Source organism: Athalia rosae, chromosome 7 (assembly GCF_917208135.1).
Source record: "Athalia rosae chromosome 7, iyAthRosa1.1, whole genome shotgun sequence".
Taxonomy (NCBI): Eukaryota; Metazoa; Arthropoda; class Insecta; order Hymenoptera; family Athaliidae; genus Athalia; species Athalia rosae.
In genome coordinates, this window is record NC_064032.1 from 9,652,391 (window position 1) to 9,665,989 (window position 13,599).

At 34.8% G+C, this 13,599-nt stretch overlaps 3 protein-coding genes across 3 annotated transcripts; 2 read left to right on the forward strand and 1 right to left on the reverse strand.

Moving 5' to 3' along the window:
• Window positions 1–33: 33 nt before the first annotated feature.
• On the reverse strand, window positions 34–2,218 carry LOC105691102 (protein arginine methyltransferase NDUFAF7 homolog, mitochondrial). Its single transcript, XM_012409365.4, has 5 exons — window positions 2,201–2,218; window positions 1,469–1,915; window positions 1,286–1,393; window positions 825–1,214; window positions 34–671 (listed from the first exon to the last, which is right to left on the reverse strand). The coding sequence occupies exons 2-5, from the start codon at window positions 1,799–1,801 to the stop codon at window positions 186–188; spliced, it is 1,317 nt and encodes a 438-aa protein (XP_012264788.2). The 5' UTR covers window positions 1,802–1,915; window positions 2,201–2,218; the 3' UTR covers window positions 34–185.
• LOC105691101 (ero1-like protein) lies at window positions 1,795–5,836 on the forward strand. The gene is made up of 9 exons (XM_012409364.3): window positions 1,795–1,935; window positions 2,042–2,187; window positions 2,503–2,706; window positions 2,788–2,945; window positions 3,032–3,217; window positions 3,323–3,369; window positions 3,491–3,842; window positions 3,916–4,209; window positions 4,325–5,836. Exons 2-9 carry the CDS (start codon window positions 2,077–2,079, stop codon window positions 4,374–4,376), a joined length of 1,404 nt encoding a protein of 467 aa, XP_012264787.1. The 5' UTR covers window positions 1,795–1,935; window positions 2,042–2,076; the 3' UTR covers window positions 4,377–5,836.
• A 100-nt stretch (window positions 5,837–5,936) lies between these two features.
• On the forward strand, window positions 5,937–9,782 carry LOC105691136 (homer protein homolog 1). The gene is made up of 6 exons (XM_012409430.3): window positions 5,937–6,138; window positions 6,563–6,719; window positions 6,803–6,934; window positions 7,025–7,528; window positions 7,642–7,917; window positions 8,004–9,782. The coding sequence occupies exons 1-6, from the start codon at window positions 6,113–6,115 to the stop codon at window positions 8,187–8,189; spliced, it is 1,281 nt and encodes a 426-aa protein (XP_012264853.2). The 5' UTR covers window positions 5,937–6,112; the 3' UTR covers window positions 8,190–9,782.
• The last annotated feature ends 3,817 nt before the right edge of the window (window positions 9,783–13,599 follow it).

The following is a 13,599-nucleotide window of genomic DNA, read 5'->3' on the forward strand; positions in this document are numbered from 1 at the left end:
ATATGGCTTATTTTTGTGCGTGTCAACGGTACGTTCGTGAGTCCAATGAACTTTATTCGTGTAGTTATCAATTTAGAGATACCATCATTGCAACTGTATGTACATATCTACATTAACTTACATTACATTCATGTTACATACTAACCACATGTTCATGTAAATGAGTATGTGATAAGTGTTTGTCCTCAGAATCCAACAACGGGGAACCGCTGTAAATGTTCTTTTAAAACAGATGGAAACAAGGATAGGAATTTAAAACAATGTCCCATTTTGTCCTTGTCAGTAATCATCCTATATCCAGAGATAATCGGATTCTTGGACGATTCCTCGGCGTTTTTCATTAGCATTGCTAATCGTGTATCGATCCCCAGCTTTTTTAAAAAGTGTCGTTGCGTCACAGGACCATATGATAACAGCCTTCCTTCTTGGCAAGCTATTCGTTTCAGCAACGAGAAATCAACGTCAGCAGTGAGATCCGCGGTCCCTGGATTTAACAATGGATCCTGTTGCTTATGTTGATGAAAAGCCCGAAACGTGTCCGTCCGATCTCCGTCATGGCCATAATCAGCGATCAGCGCAAATCCGCCGTTTTCTACGAGAAACTTAGCCACGTAGTCGATTAGCACTGCACTTTGCGGACTTGTCTCCACGTGCTCTCTGATCTCATCCTTCTGTAAATTGACCATCATTCGAATTATTGTAAATCGTTTTCAACTTGCAGTCGTACATTCTCGATTATTGATTTTGGTGGTATGACAAGTAAAATTTCACCTCACTTTGAACTGACTAAAAACATTTTGATTGTTGGATTTGACAACACTCACACATATGTAAAATTTACTGCTTGGTGTTGCAGACCTGGCCAAAACATAGCGAAACCGTTGACCAGCTCCTTCCATAGGGTCAATATCTATAAGAATTTCCCTCCAGCCCTCAGGTGTTTTCTGAAACTTGTGTATCGGTAGAGCATCAAAAAACTCGTGAGCAATTATAATGCTAAATGTTTTTGGCACGTCGTAGATGGAATGATACCAGAAAACTTTGACACCTTTTTCCATTATACCTTCCTTGTACCATGGAGTACTGCTGACCTTATCCTCATTTATATCGTTCCACTCTTTACACAAGAGATTTGCCTGTACTTTGGAAAGCATTGGACTTATTTCTACGAGATGCAAAGAAACCTTGTCACAGACTCCCAATTTCTCGTACACCTAATGGATGTTGAGATCAATTATTTGAGAGGGTGAAAAGTTTGAACAGGTAACGGAATCTTTTCACCCACCCTCAATATATCTCGTGAAAGTGTACCACGACCTGGGCCCAATTCTACAAGCTGTATCGGCCGATCGGAGATCTTTCTCCACTCGTTTATCGACCAGATAGCGATCATCTGTTGAAATTTGAAAGTGTGACATCAGCAGTAAGAATAGATCATGTGAAAAAGTTGAACAGAAAGGGATACGACCTCTCCGAATAGCTGGCTGATTTCTGGAGAAGTTGTGAAGTCACCTTCAGTCCCAAAGACATCTCGGTTCATGTAGTACCCAGCATTAGGGGAGGTTAATACCTCCTTCATGAAATCGGCTACGGTGATAGCTCCACCAGCCATAATTTTCGAATATAAATGTCGAGATAGTGGCGAATCGATGGGGCTCGGATTGTTTGATGCCTGAGATGCGTTGAAGCGTTTTGGACATTGTACCGCAACGTAGACATCGCCGGGAGCGCAATGGAGAGCCGACGAATGTTGTACAGTATTACGATGACCAATTATCCGTCGACACGAACGTAACCACATGCTGACATCCCGTTTTATCTCAAGATTAAAAGATATTTCCAGTGGCAGCTAACATTTCGTCAGAATCTTGATGGAACCTCATCAGTGCGTTTTGGCATAGCTGTGAAGAATCACCTGGAATCACCAAGAATCACGTAAGAATCATTAACGGGAATTGACCTAACGGACTCGTATTTAAATCGAATTGGAATTCAGTCGAGTTGTGAGTTTTGTGAGTCACTTCACGGTTAACGGTTGTAGGTGAACAACACGGCAGAGCCCTGGGTTGCGGCAGCATGATGTCGCTGTCACATTTGACGGTTATATTGTTATCATTGCTAATTTTTAGGGTAAATGCTAATTATTTTGCAACAAACACGGAAAAGGACGACCAGTGCTTTTGTAAGGTAAGTGACTTGCGTGTTGTCGTTGAGATCCGCGTTGTCGATCTCTCTTTTATTAACTCCCAAACCTGGTCTAACCCAACCTAATCTAACCCAACAGATGTCAACCAGAAGAATTCCACACATGTAGCACGTTGATTACGTAACGGTAAATAACAATTGTGAATTTGACAGCAGTTCGATGCCCTTGACTATGAACTAGAATTCTTTGCGTTTCATAAAAATCCAACCACAAACACTAACATCAAATAAAATAGTCCCATTATTTTTATTCAGAAATTTCAAGAGTCCACATTCTCACTACAATTTCCTTGACAGCTCAAAGGATCCATTGACGATTGTAGCTGTAGCGTCGACACCGTTGATCATTTCAATAATGTCAAAATATATCCCAGGCTAAGGAGCCTCCTGGTAAAGGATTACTTCAGATTCTACAAAGTTAACTTGAAGCAGGAATGTCCATTCTGGTCTGATGATAGCAGGTGTGCGATACGCTATTGCCATGTACAGCCATGCCAAGATGTGAGTTTTCAAATTATTACAATACAAACTCCTTTGTCTGCTCATTTTCTATTTGACATTAAGCTTTTAATTCCCACATAGGAAGACATACCCCCAGGATTGAAGGGTGATGTCTCTAGACACACCCTCTATGACAAAAATCCGGCAGATAAGTACAAAGCTACACGGCAGGGCGATAATTGTGGGTCGGATTACCGAGACCACAACGAAGACTTAGGGTATCTGAACACAACCATAAGGTAAAAATGACTAATCATCAAGATTCCACAATGTGCTTTGCCAGAGATCCCTACTAATATCTGTTTATCTTGTTTTGCCATTATAGCGTAAAAAATTATGAAGAGTTTCAAATGTGGCAGAGGCATGATGATGCTGTAGATAATTTTTGTGTAAGCGAAACGAGCCCTGGAGAGTATGTTGATCTGCTTCCAAATCCCGAAAGGTATACGGGCTATAAGGGACCCAGTGCTCATAGAATATGGCGGAGTATATACATGGAGAACTGTTTCGGGTATCTTTACCTACCTATTTAACCCCCAAATGATTGATATGAAACAGTTAACTGTTTCATTGTAACAATTGTGTTTTGCTAATATTGGTTTTCGAATTTCCACAGGCCAGAGCAGCCCACACGCAAGTTTATAGAGTCTTTTAAAATGGAAGGTACGTAAATCTAACTCCATCTATTGAAGATGGTCAACTTGAAAAATCTCTCCTTGACTTCTGGATAGGACGAAAAATATACTGAGAATTTTAATGAGAAATTGACAAAATGGGCTTACAGGGATGTGCTTGGAGAAAAGGGTCTTCTATAGGGTGATATCTGGACTGCATTCAAGCATCAACATTCATTTGTGCGCTAAGTACTTGTTGTCAGAAAAAGATAGTTTGGAAGTTGTATCAGTTGGTGGTGAATGGGGACCAAATTTATCTGAACTCAGACGAAGATTTTCACCGGAATCAACTGAAGGCAATGGCCCATTGTGGCTGAAAAATTTGTACTTTATTTACCTGCTAGAACTACGAGCCTTAGCCAAAGCGGCACCCTATCTTCAGCGGGGGGAATATTATACAGGCAACGACGAAGACGACCAAGACACCAGATTGGCTGTGAATGACTTTTTAAATATCGTAAAGTATGTCAAAGTATACTTGCGTTGTCGATGCGATCACTCCAGTTGCATCTGTTGTATTTATTATTCATTCCAGATCATTCCCTGTACACTTCAATGAAAGCGTTATGTTCAATGGAGGATCAGAGGCTAAAGTTTTAAAGGAAGAGTTCAGACAGCATTTCAGAAATATATCCCGAATAATGGATTGTGTGGGTTGTGACAAGTGTAAACTCTGGGGAAAGCTACAAATCCATGGTTTGGGTACTGCTTTGAAAATTTTATTTTCGGGAAGGTTTGATCAGTGGGAGTCAACGCTGGATGATATCAATAAGAAACAATTTTATCTTGAGAGAAGCGAGATAGTTGCCTTGATCAACGCTTTTGGGAGGTTTGTATTTCTACTTCGCGTAATTAATCTACCTATGATAATGTTATCTTTTAAATTGCGTTCCCCACCAATTTATCGTTACGAAAAGTCACTGAGTAAGAAAAATTGTTCACAGGCTCTCGGACAGTGTTTTTCAACTGGAAATCTTTCGACGAATGATGAGGTAGCAAGGCAATTAGGGAAATCTTGGAAAAGTAAATCTTTTCTATTGCGTTCCCACTACTTCCGCACTTAAGCATCACATTATACTTAAGTTATTTAACATAATACATAGTAACATTAATATAGCTTTGAGTAATATTCAATATCATCGTTAGCAGACACAACAGTCACAATTCTTGTTTGTTCCGGTGTTGGCTATAGGTAGGACGTAGGTAGCTAAGGCATGTACAACGAAGAGTGCGTCTTGCATTCGACGGCATTCGCTTGACAAGCGCCCTCGCAAAATCGATATTCCAGTTTTTAATTTAAATCAACTTCGAAATTAGTTGCCGCGCTGCGGTAAGTTCTGCAAAGTTTTTTATCTTGGAGTTTGGTTTCCTTCTCCGCCTCGAAGGCCGTCGATTATACCCGACCAAATATCAAGAAGCGTGTAAATGATAATCTTTGAATTCTATTTATCATTGGACGATATTACCAAATAATATTACAATGATATGTGTATCTGTAGAATAGTCTATTTCTATACTGTCTGTGATAAAGATACTTTCCTACGGTACATATAAATACGTGCAACGCTTCTGGCTATACAATATCCGAACATTCCTACTCGGTACCATGCAGCAGAAGTTTCTAAATTTTTGCAGACTGATTGACTTCCTGCGAATATTTTCTCACATTCATATCCATCAGTTTTATCTGTAAATATGTAATACAATACCAACATTAACTCTCCGCTTTTCAAAGTTTTAGGTATTTTCTGTTTAACTTCTTTCGCGTAGGAAAACAGGAATACTGCACTTTTATTCGAAAGCTCTCTAAAACTGAATCACGCTCAACTTTGATCAGTTTTCTTGTAAAAACTTTTAGATCCTTCGTCAGTTGGGATCTTCGACTTCAGCCACGTACGCCTGCACTAATTCATCTTAACTTGATACAGGGCATTTTTAAATTCTTACACATTGATTAGATATGATGGGTGTTCGCTGGCGTGGGCCAAAAATCCGATTTTCTTTTAAATTTATTTGTTAATGCTGAAAATATAGACGAACTTTGGCCTGAATGTGGACTCAACATTTTTTCCTTTGCATAAATGTTTTGTCGTCACCAAGAACAGTATTTTCGGTATTAATGAACGAAGAACGAGGATTTGCGGCTTACCCTAGCGTACATACCTATTTTTGTGTCTTTCATTGAATATTATATGTGTGTGTGTATGTATCGAATAAAAGTCGGCGTCGTAGGTATGTTAATATTTTTCCTCAAGATATTTACAGCGACAAACAATTATAGATCGGTCATGGTCAAACCATGTTATTTATTGCGGTTTATAAGTACGAATTATTTATTTATTATACTCTGACATGTATGGAGAAGACCATATTATCTAAATATACTGCATAGGTATGTTCACTGGTATGTTGTATTGGTTGAAAAGTAATAAACTTGAGGATTATACGTTTCATAATTTGGCGCTTCTTTATTGCATTTAAAGATTCGACGAATATCGAAGCTCGTAGGCTTAAATCGATTACATCAAAAATCCAAAAGACGGTGGGATGAAGATACAGCGGATGGCGGCTGTCAACTGGTTGGTTCCTATAATAAGTAGGGTGGGATTTTTCGATAATTTAACCGCTTGTGACCCAAAGCCCCTCGACTTGTTCAGTTTATTTATACCTACTGAATAATCGTTGCATTTCCTATGTGTTTGCGGTAGTGAAAAACCCCCACGCCAAAGTATATGACATCGGAAATAGAAACAATGGGGTAAGTAGCTGATAGTAGCTTCCTTCAAATAATCGTGTATACCTACAAGTTTTCATCGCTATCACTAATACCGACCCTTCTGCCCATTCCTTCGCAATTTTTCTTCTTTCATTTATTTTTGAGTAACGTATTTATCCCTCTATTTCCATGTTCAACCATGTAATATTAAACATGAATTCGCACTTCTCAACACACCCATTATATACACACATCGTACTCCTAAATAATCACATCCATCAATCTAGAAATAACAATTATCCAGTGGCATAGTATTGGCGTATTTTGTCTGCCATAAAACCCACATTATTAATTATCCCACATTCGTATCACTCTCACTAACAGTTGGTTGGAAAAAAATCATCATTTGAGAGAGAGACCAACAAAAAATGTTCGATGATCCCTATATTTATTTTTATCCTTGCAGTGAACAACCAATATTTACGTGTAAGGCTCACGTCTTCCATATTGACCCCAAGACTAAACGATCCTGGGTATCAGCCTCGACTGCAGCTGTTTCTGTTTCCTTTTTTTATGACTCTACCAGAAGCCTATACAGGATCATATCTGTTGAAGGAACCAAGGTACAAAAGCTTGAGATCCCTGCAAACGATTAAGCTTCTCTTGTTTCCAAGTTCAGAAAAATATTTTTGCTCATTGGTTTCAGGCCGTTATAAACAGTACCATAACGCCAAACATGACGTTTACAAAAACTTCACAGAAGTTCGGACAGTGGTCTGATGTCCGTGCCAATACCGTCTACGGTTTAGGATTTTCATCAGAAGCAGAGCTAGGAAAAGTAGGTTTTCCAAATAAGAAGTTTCTTTTCCTTAATCGCTCACTGAGCAATCTCTTGCCACATATATTAATTTGTGTTCTCTTGCAATAGTTTATTGAAAAATTCCATGAAGTGAAAGAGGCAACGAAAGTAGCAGGTGCTAAGCTCCAGTCTAACAGTTCATCAGTGACTCCGGCAACAAGTGCAAACGTTAGTCCAATAACGTCTCGTTCCGTATCTTCCTTGCCATCTTCAGAGCAGGATTTGATCGATCCGCCAAATTCTTCGATGATAAGTTCAAACTTATCTGCATCGAATAATCCAAATCCAAATGCAAACTTGATATCTGCACAAAATAGCGTATCAATGGTAAGCAATAGTCCTTTGCCCGGCGGTTGCCAGAATAAAATGGACGAGGAGTTGAAGAATGCAATACACGCGAGGTCTCAAAGTATCTCCCAGCAGAGTACAGAGAGTCCACAGCATCAAGGAAAATCTCTCCAACAACTCGGTTCTAGCCAATCTAATCAGTCCACAGAGGCTCAGCTCAAATACGACAATGATAGACTGAAAATTGCCCTTGCTCAGAGCTCTGCTAATGCCAAAAAGTGGGAGGTATGTCTTACTTGAATAGAAGTCATCTTCTTGTCCAGGATTCCGCTTTAGTTTAGTTTTAACAAAAACCGTTCGTTTTTACTTTTTTTTTTTGTCGCTATTTGAAAATCTAGGTTGAACTTATTGCGGTCAACACAGCCAATGCCAGACTGACAAGCGCTCTACAGGAATCAACGGCTAATGTAGACGAGTGGAATAGACAGCTGCAATTATACAAAGAGGAGAACGCGAGACTCAGGGCAAAGTATGCGGACTTAGAAGCGAGCAAAATTTCTGAAGGTAATAGCGAGGCTCTCAGACTCAGAGTAGAGGCTTTAGAAAATGAGTTGAGATCAAGGAATGACGAAATTAAAAGTCTCACTATGGCCACCAAAAACAAAGATTACATGGTGAGTATTTTTTTGCTTTTTCCCGAAAAATCTCTGTTCTTTGATTGTAGTTTAGATTGCTGCACAGATATGTGTTTATTTTTTAGTCCATGCAAAAAGAGAAAGGAGAGCTAAGGGATATGCTGAATACGGTCCACGAACAATTGGAGCTTGTGTTGAGTGCTAACAAGGTTCAAAAGCAGAATTTGGACACGCTAAACTCGAGACTAGCGGGTTACATACAAGACCTGGTAACCGTTCACCAAGAAATTACAAACACGCTGCAGACCTAAATTGTTGAGGTAGATTGTTCAGTTACTCTTAAGTATTTCACCAAAACGAATATGAGAAGATGATAGATAGAGAAAAAAAAAGCGTGGCTATGTTCCCCTGTATAATCGGAGCATGGGAATGACCGCCCATAACTTAATTGAAAATTAAAAGAAATTGAAAAAGCACAATCGAGAACACTAGGGTCTATTAATAACTATAACTAACTACCTAACTGAAGCTACATAAAAAACAATATAAACCATTTTTATTATTGTTCTGCCACGCAAGTTTTGTTTGATTCTATTTTATTTTTTGCATTGTAGCAATTGAGAACAGGCATGCTAGAAACTAAAGCAAACAAAGTAAAATAAAGTAAATATATGAATGACAATAGACAGAATTACAAGATGTGACGAACTATTAGTGTGAAAGTAAAAAAAAAATTATTGAATGCAGTTGAAAATCTTCGCTCAAATATATTTCTGCCAATTTTATCTAATGTCAAATTAATTATAACTTAAATTTCTTTTTGTTGTTTTTTGAAGTGTTATTTTAATTTATTATTGTGAATAGTTTTCTTTTTTTTCCTTATTTTTTGTCTTCTTATGAAGAAACAAAAAACAAGTAGTAGCTTATGCGAATTGTAAAATACGATTCAGTTTATAGATCTGATATTTCAACGCAATCATAATCATCATCACTATTATTATAATTATTGTCATTAATATTAGTGATAATATTTTACATACGTATGAAAAGAGTGATGGAATAATATCTCAGAATCGAGGAATTGGAAATGATGACAAAACCTCGCTTGCCATTTTTTTAAGCTTTTACAGTAAGTGAGTCTCAAAACGCTTCCAAATAAGTAATAATACCAGAAATATCGTTTCCACTTTCATTATTATTATCACATGTATATTACCCACTCTGATTTTAATACTCTTGAGATCGTGCGGCGTTATGTTAATTGAAATTTTTCTTTTAGTCTATCTCGTCGACAGTTAAGCTATCGATCGCTTTAATTATACGTATTTATTGCATTTATTAGATAACCTCTGTAATAATAAAAGAGGACAAAAGAAGAAAAAAATCGTGTGAGTTCGAAATATGTAATAATTTGTTATTATAATATAATTGCCGATATTACTATCGATAACTGATAACCATATCTAATATTTTTTACTATTATAATGATCTGTTGCAATAAGTTTTTGTTTTTTTTCAATTTAATAATCAGCAAATTATACATATGTTTTTTCTAAACTTTTTCACCATAGTTTACCATGAGATTAATCAATTATATTATCTTTTTATTTATTATTTTTCTCATGTATGATTCTATTCCATGTGTAATTTGCATTTATAATGCACATTGTACAATGCATAAATATTATTATATATACTAAATATGATATTATATCATATCATACTTCATCATATTAAATTATATCATATGCAAAATAGAATTGTTTAATGTATGTACTTTTTTTTTTATTTAAAAGAGATTTTCTTCCGATCTTCTGTTTATTTCACATATACAATATGGTCATACTCGTTTATGGGTTAAATCTATATAAATATGTATAGTAAGTCAAAAAAAAAAACGAAAAGATTACACAAACATAAATACCTAATAGAAAGCATACAATATGATGACTATTGTTTTGTAAGAAACAATGATCTTCCAATTTACAGAGTTAATATTAAAAATGAAAACCGATATTCTCGAAGAGGATTACTGCCATATAATTAGCTTTCCAAAGCTATAGTACTACAATGATACTATTTAATATTTAAAATACCAAAAAAAGAACGGAAAAAAACTTACTTTTTCATTCATTATTATCATCATCATCATCATTATCGTTGTTGTTATTATTATCTGTAATTAATATTACCGATGTAGGTACTAATTTATTGCATACTGAAACTATTATTGACTGTACTGTGAAATACGAAGAGAAAAAAAAAAATTAATGAAAAAATTGAAAGCAAAATGTTAAAGTGATTTTTTTTTCTTATACTGAAAGTATCAAAAAAAAGAATTGTACTACATCTCTTCAAATTAAAAGTCCAAAGAAAGTGAAAATGAAAGAGAAAAATGGCCGCACTAATTGCACGGAATGAACAATTTTCAAATTTTATTGGATGATACGTTGTAATAATTAATCCGCAAAATTGTACCTATTGTAATAGCCATGATATTAATACAATGAAAGAATATTACGAAACTTGAATAATAATTACAACCAAAACAAAAATAACAATAATAATATTAGTATTTAAAAAAGAAAAAAATAGTAGTTATTATTAATGATAAAAATAAAATTAAAAATAAGATTATTACTAATAAAGATATAGTTAGAAATTTAAAATTTTCTCATCGAATCGATGGAACGAATGCATATCTGAAATAATTCATAATTATATTAATAATGATTATTAGATGAACGTAGAAAATCTTAGTCCACTGGATTATTAAATTAGTTTAGGGATAATAATCGTAACAATAAAAATAACAATAATAACAACAACAACAACAAAAATTAATAACGCGAAAATACATCCTAAATTACTACGGATAAAAATGATGGAAAGAAACGACAAGTGTGCCATAGAATTTTGAAATTGATTGATCGTTGCGATTCCAATGATAATAACAATAATAACAATAATAATCATAATCGTAATAACAGCAACAATAATAGTAATAATGATAATAATGATAATAGTTATGATAATTCTAACGAAAACGATTCCGCATAAAATCTGCAAAAATTCGGCTCTCCTTTAACAGGTATCGTTATACATACGAATAATTATACATACATACATATACATACATACGTAAGTACAATAATTATAATACAATACATATAGTGGAAAGTGGGGCAAAACGGGGTCCTTAAGTGAAGACCGAGCTTTGTGGAACTTAAATACGATGAAACTTCATTCTTTTAGTTGTATTCGAGGTGAATGGGAAAGATTTTCAGTTACCATAAAGAAAGAAAATCTTAAATCCAGAATGATGTTTGGAGTCCTTTTTAATCATTTTAGAAAAAATTTGAGGTACCCTATTTTGCCCCACCTTCCCCTATGTATAATTATTATATATGATATGAAATCTTACAACGCACAAATAAAATCAGTTGCAATATACGAAATTAATATATATAGACGCGAGTATAATAAAATGAGTAAACTGATATATAGATGAATTAATGAGAATAAATATAATAAATAGAACTAAAATTAAGTATGTGTTGCAAGTTTGAATCAATCATATAGGTAAAACACGACCTTGAATGCAGCGCGTTATTAAAAATATAAATAATAATCTGCAGGTACAAGTATAATTTGTAATTTTAATCGTGCAACATTGATTTATCATTAATATTTCTGATTTAGTTACCATAGATTTATTACGCCTGATAAATAATTAAAACGAAGGAGGAACAAAGGAATCTTATTATTATTCACGTTGTTTTCATCATCGGTTTTTTTTTTAATAATTTTATTTCTACTCGCGTAGAACGCAGGTTGTATACCTTTAATAATAATAGTACTAATACTTGTAAATAACACAATAGCGCAAACGTTCGATAAACGAAACAAGAAATTAAAAAAAAAAACGAAAAAAAAAAGAAAAGAATAGTAAAAAGGCAAAAAAGAACGCAAACATAAAAAAAATACAAAGTATACATGAATAATTATTGTAGGGTAATTAAAAGATGATTGTTATTGATCATATAAATGTATATTGTCATGAAAAATAACGGTTCTATACCCCATGCTGTTGTCACTTTTGAATTATTATATGTATAATAAAACCCATACATGAAGAATTATGTATAGGTATATAGTTATACGCGTAACGCTCGTCTCTCTTTACATTATTTGTTAATTTCTTTAATTCCGCAATATATATAAGCACGTATATGTGTAAGTATATAAATATTACGAATTTGTGTATGGTATAGTACAGGGTGGGGCATTTGAAATAATCCGGGCAATTTTCTCCCAAACCGAGCGAGATATGGAAAAATAACTAAAACATTTTTCCACATCTCGCTTCGTTTAAGAGGAAATTGCCCGGGTCGTTTAAAATTCTCCACCTCGTATATATTACACATATTAAATATATCCATTGCGATTATATACCATTAATGATCTATCGCGAGGATCGGTATAGTTAGAAAAATGATGTTAATCGTAATATTAATAATTGTGCTAAAATACAACAATAACAACCAAAACAACAAAAACAACAATAAAAATAATAACCACTGCAATTGTAAATTGTAATAAGTAATTATGACACAGGTACTGAATACCTGCGCTCACTTTACGAAAAATCGGCTATACTACAACTTATGCTACAATATGGTGCTTTTTTTTATACATATCTTATATTTATCATGTGTATGTTAAAATTTAACAACCATATTTGCATTGTCTTATTATTTGTTTCAAAGTAGATTTCATGATATTATTGAACAGGATCGAAGAAGAATGATGAGTTGAATACAACTATATCTATATTTCGCATATATATAAATACAAATTTATAGGGTATATATATCGGGGAAGTTGGGGTATAGCGAACACCCCAGGCAAATAGTGAATAGTCCCCACTAGTCCCTAACTCTTTAGATACTTTATGACGTGTTTTTTTTATCGCTAATTATTTGTTATGCAAATGAATAGGCGCCAATCAGTTTTGATTTTATTTGTATATTTTTTTTATAGTTTAGAGTTAGGATATAGTGGAGACTGTTCACTTTACCTGGGGTGTTCGCTGTGCCCGGACTTCCCCTATAAGCGTTGATTATCTTCTGTCCCGCGATGTCAACGTAATCCACTTAAGCGCGTTTGAAGTAACAGAAAGCATCGGGTCAACGTATAGGTATCATAGGGCGTTCGTGACGTCGTGTTTATCCGAAGGAATATAAAAAAAATATTATATAAAAAGTAATACGAAAAAATATGGATACTTGGATAAGAAGAAAAAAAAAAAAACTAATCAATAAGGGTAACATTTGAATTTAAATATAAATTCGAGGATGATATATCGTAGGTATAATTGGAGAAAAGATAAAATGATTGAAACAAACCAATGAAATGAAATATAAAATAATTAAAAAACTATCAATCGAAGATCATACACCCAAGGGTGTGATGCGTAATGTATTTTGATTTTTTCTTCTTCTTTTTTCCTTCGGTATTACTCAGGTGTGTCCTATAGTATATCTAGATACATAGATTTTGCCCTGTCGCGTGGGTGCACGAGTACCGAGGGGGTGGAAAAGAGAAAAATAAGCAAAGCAAAGGGAAAAGGGGGTGAAAATTTTTGCGGGGGATGACGGTGGAGGTGCGTCGCTCGCGGTATATCCTCTCTTTCCACCCCCTGTGTAATAATATTGCCGT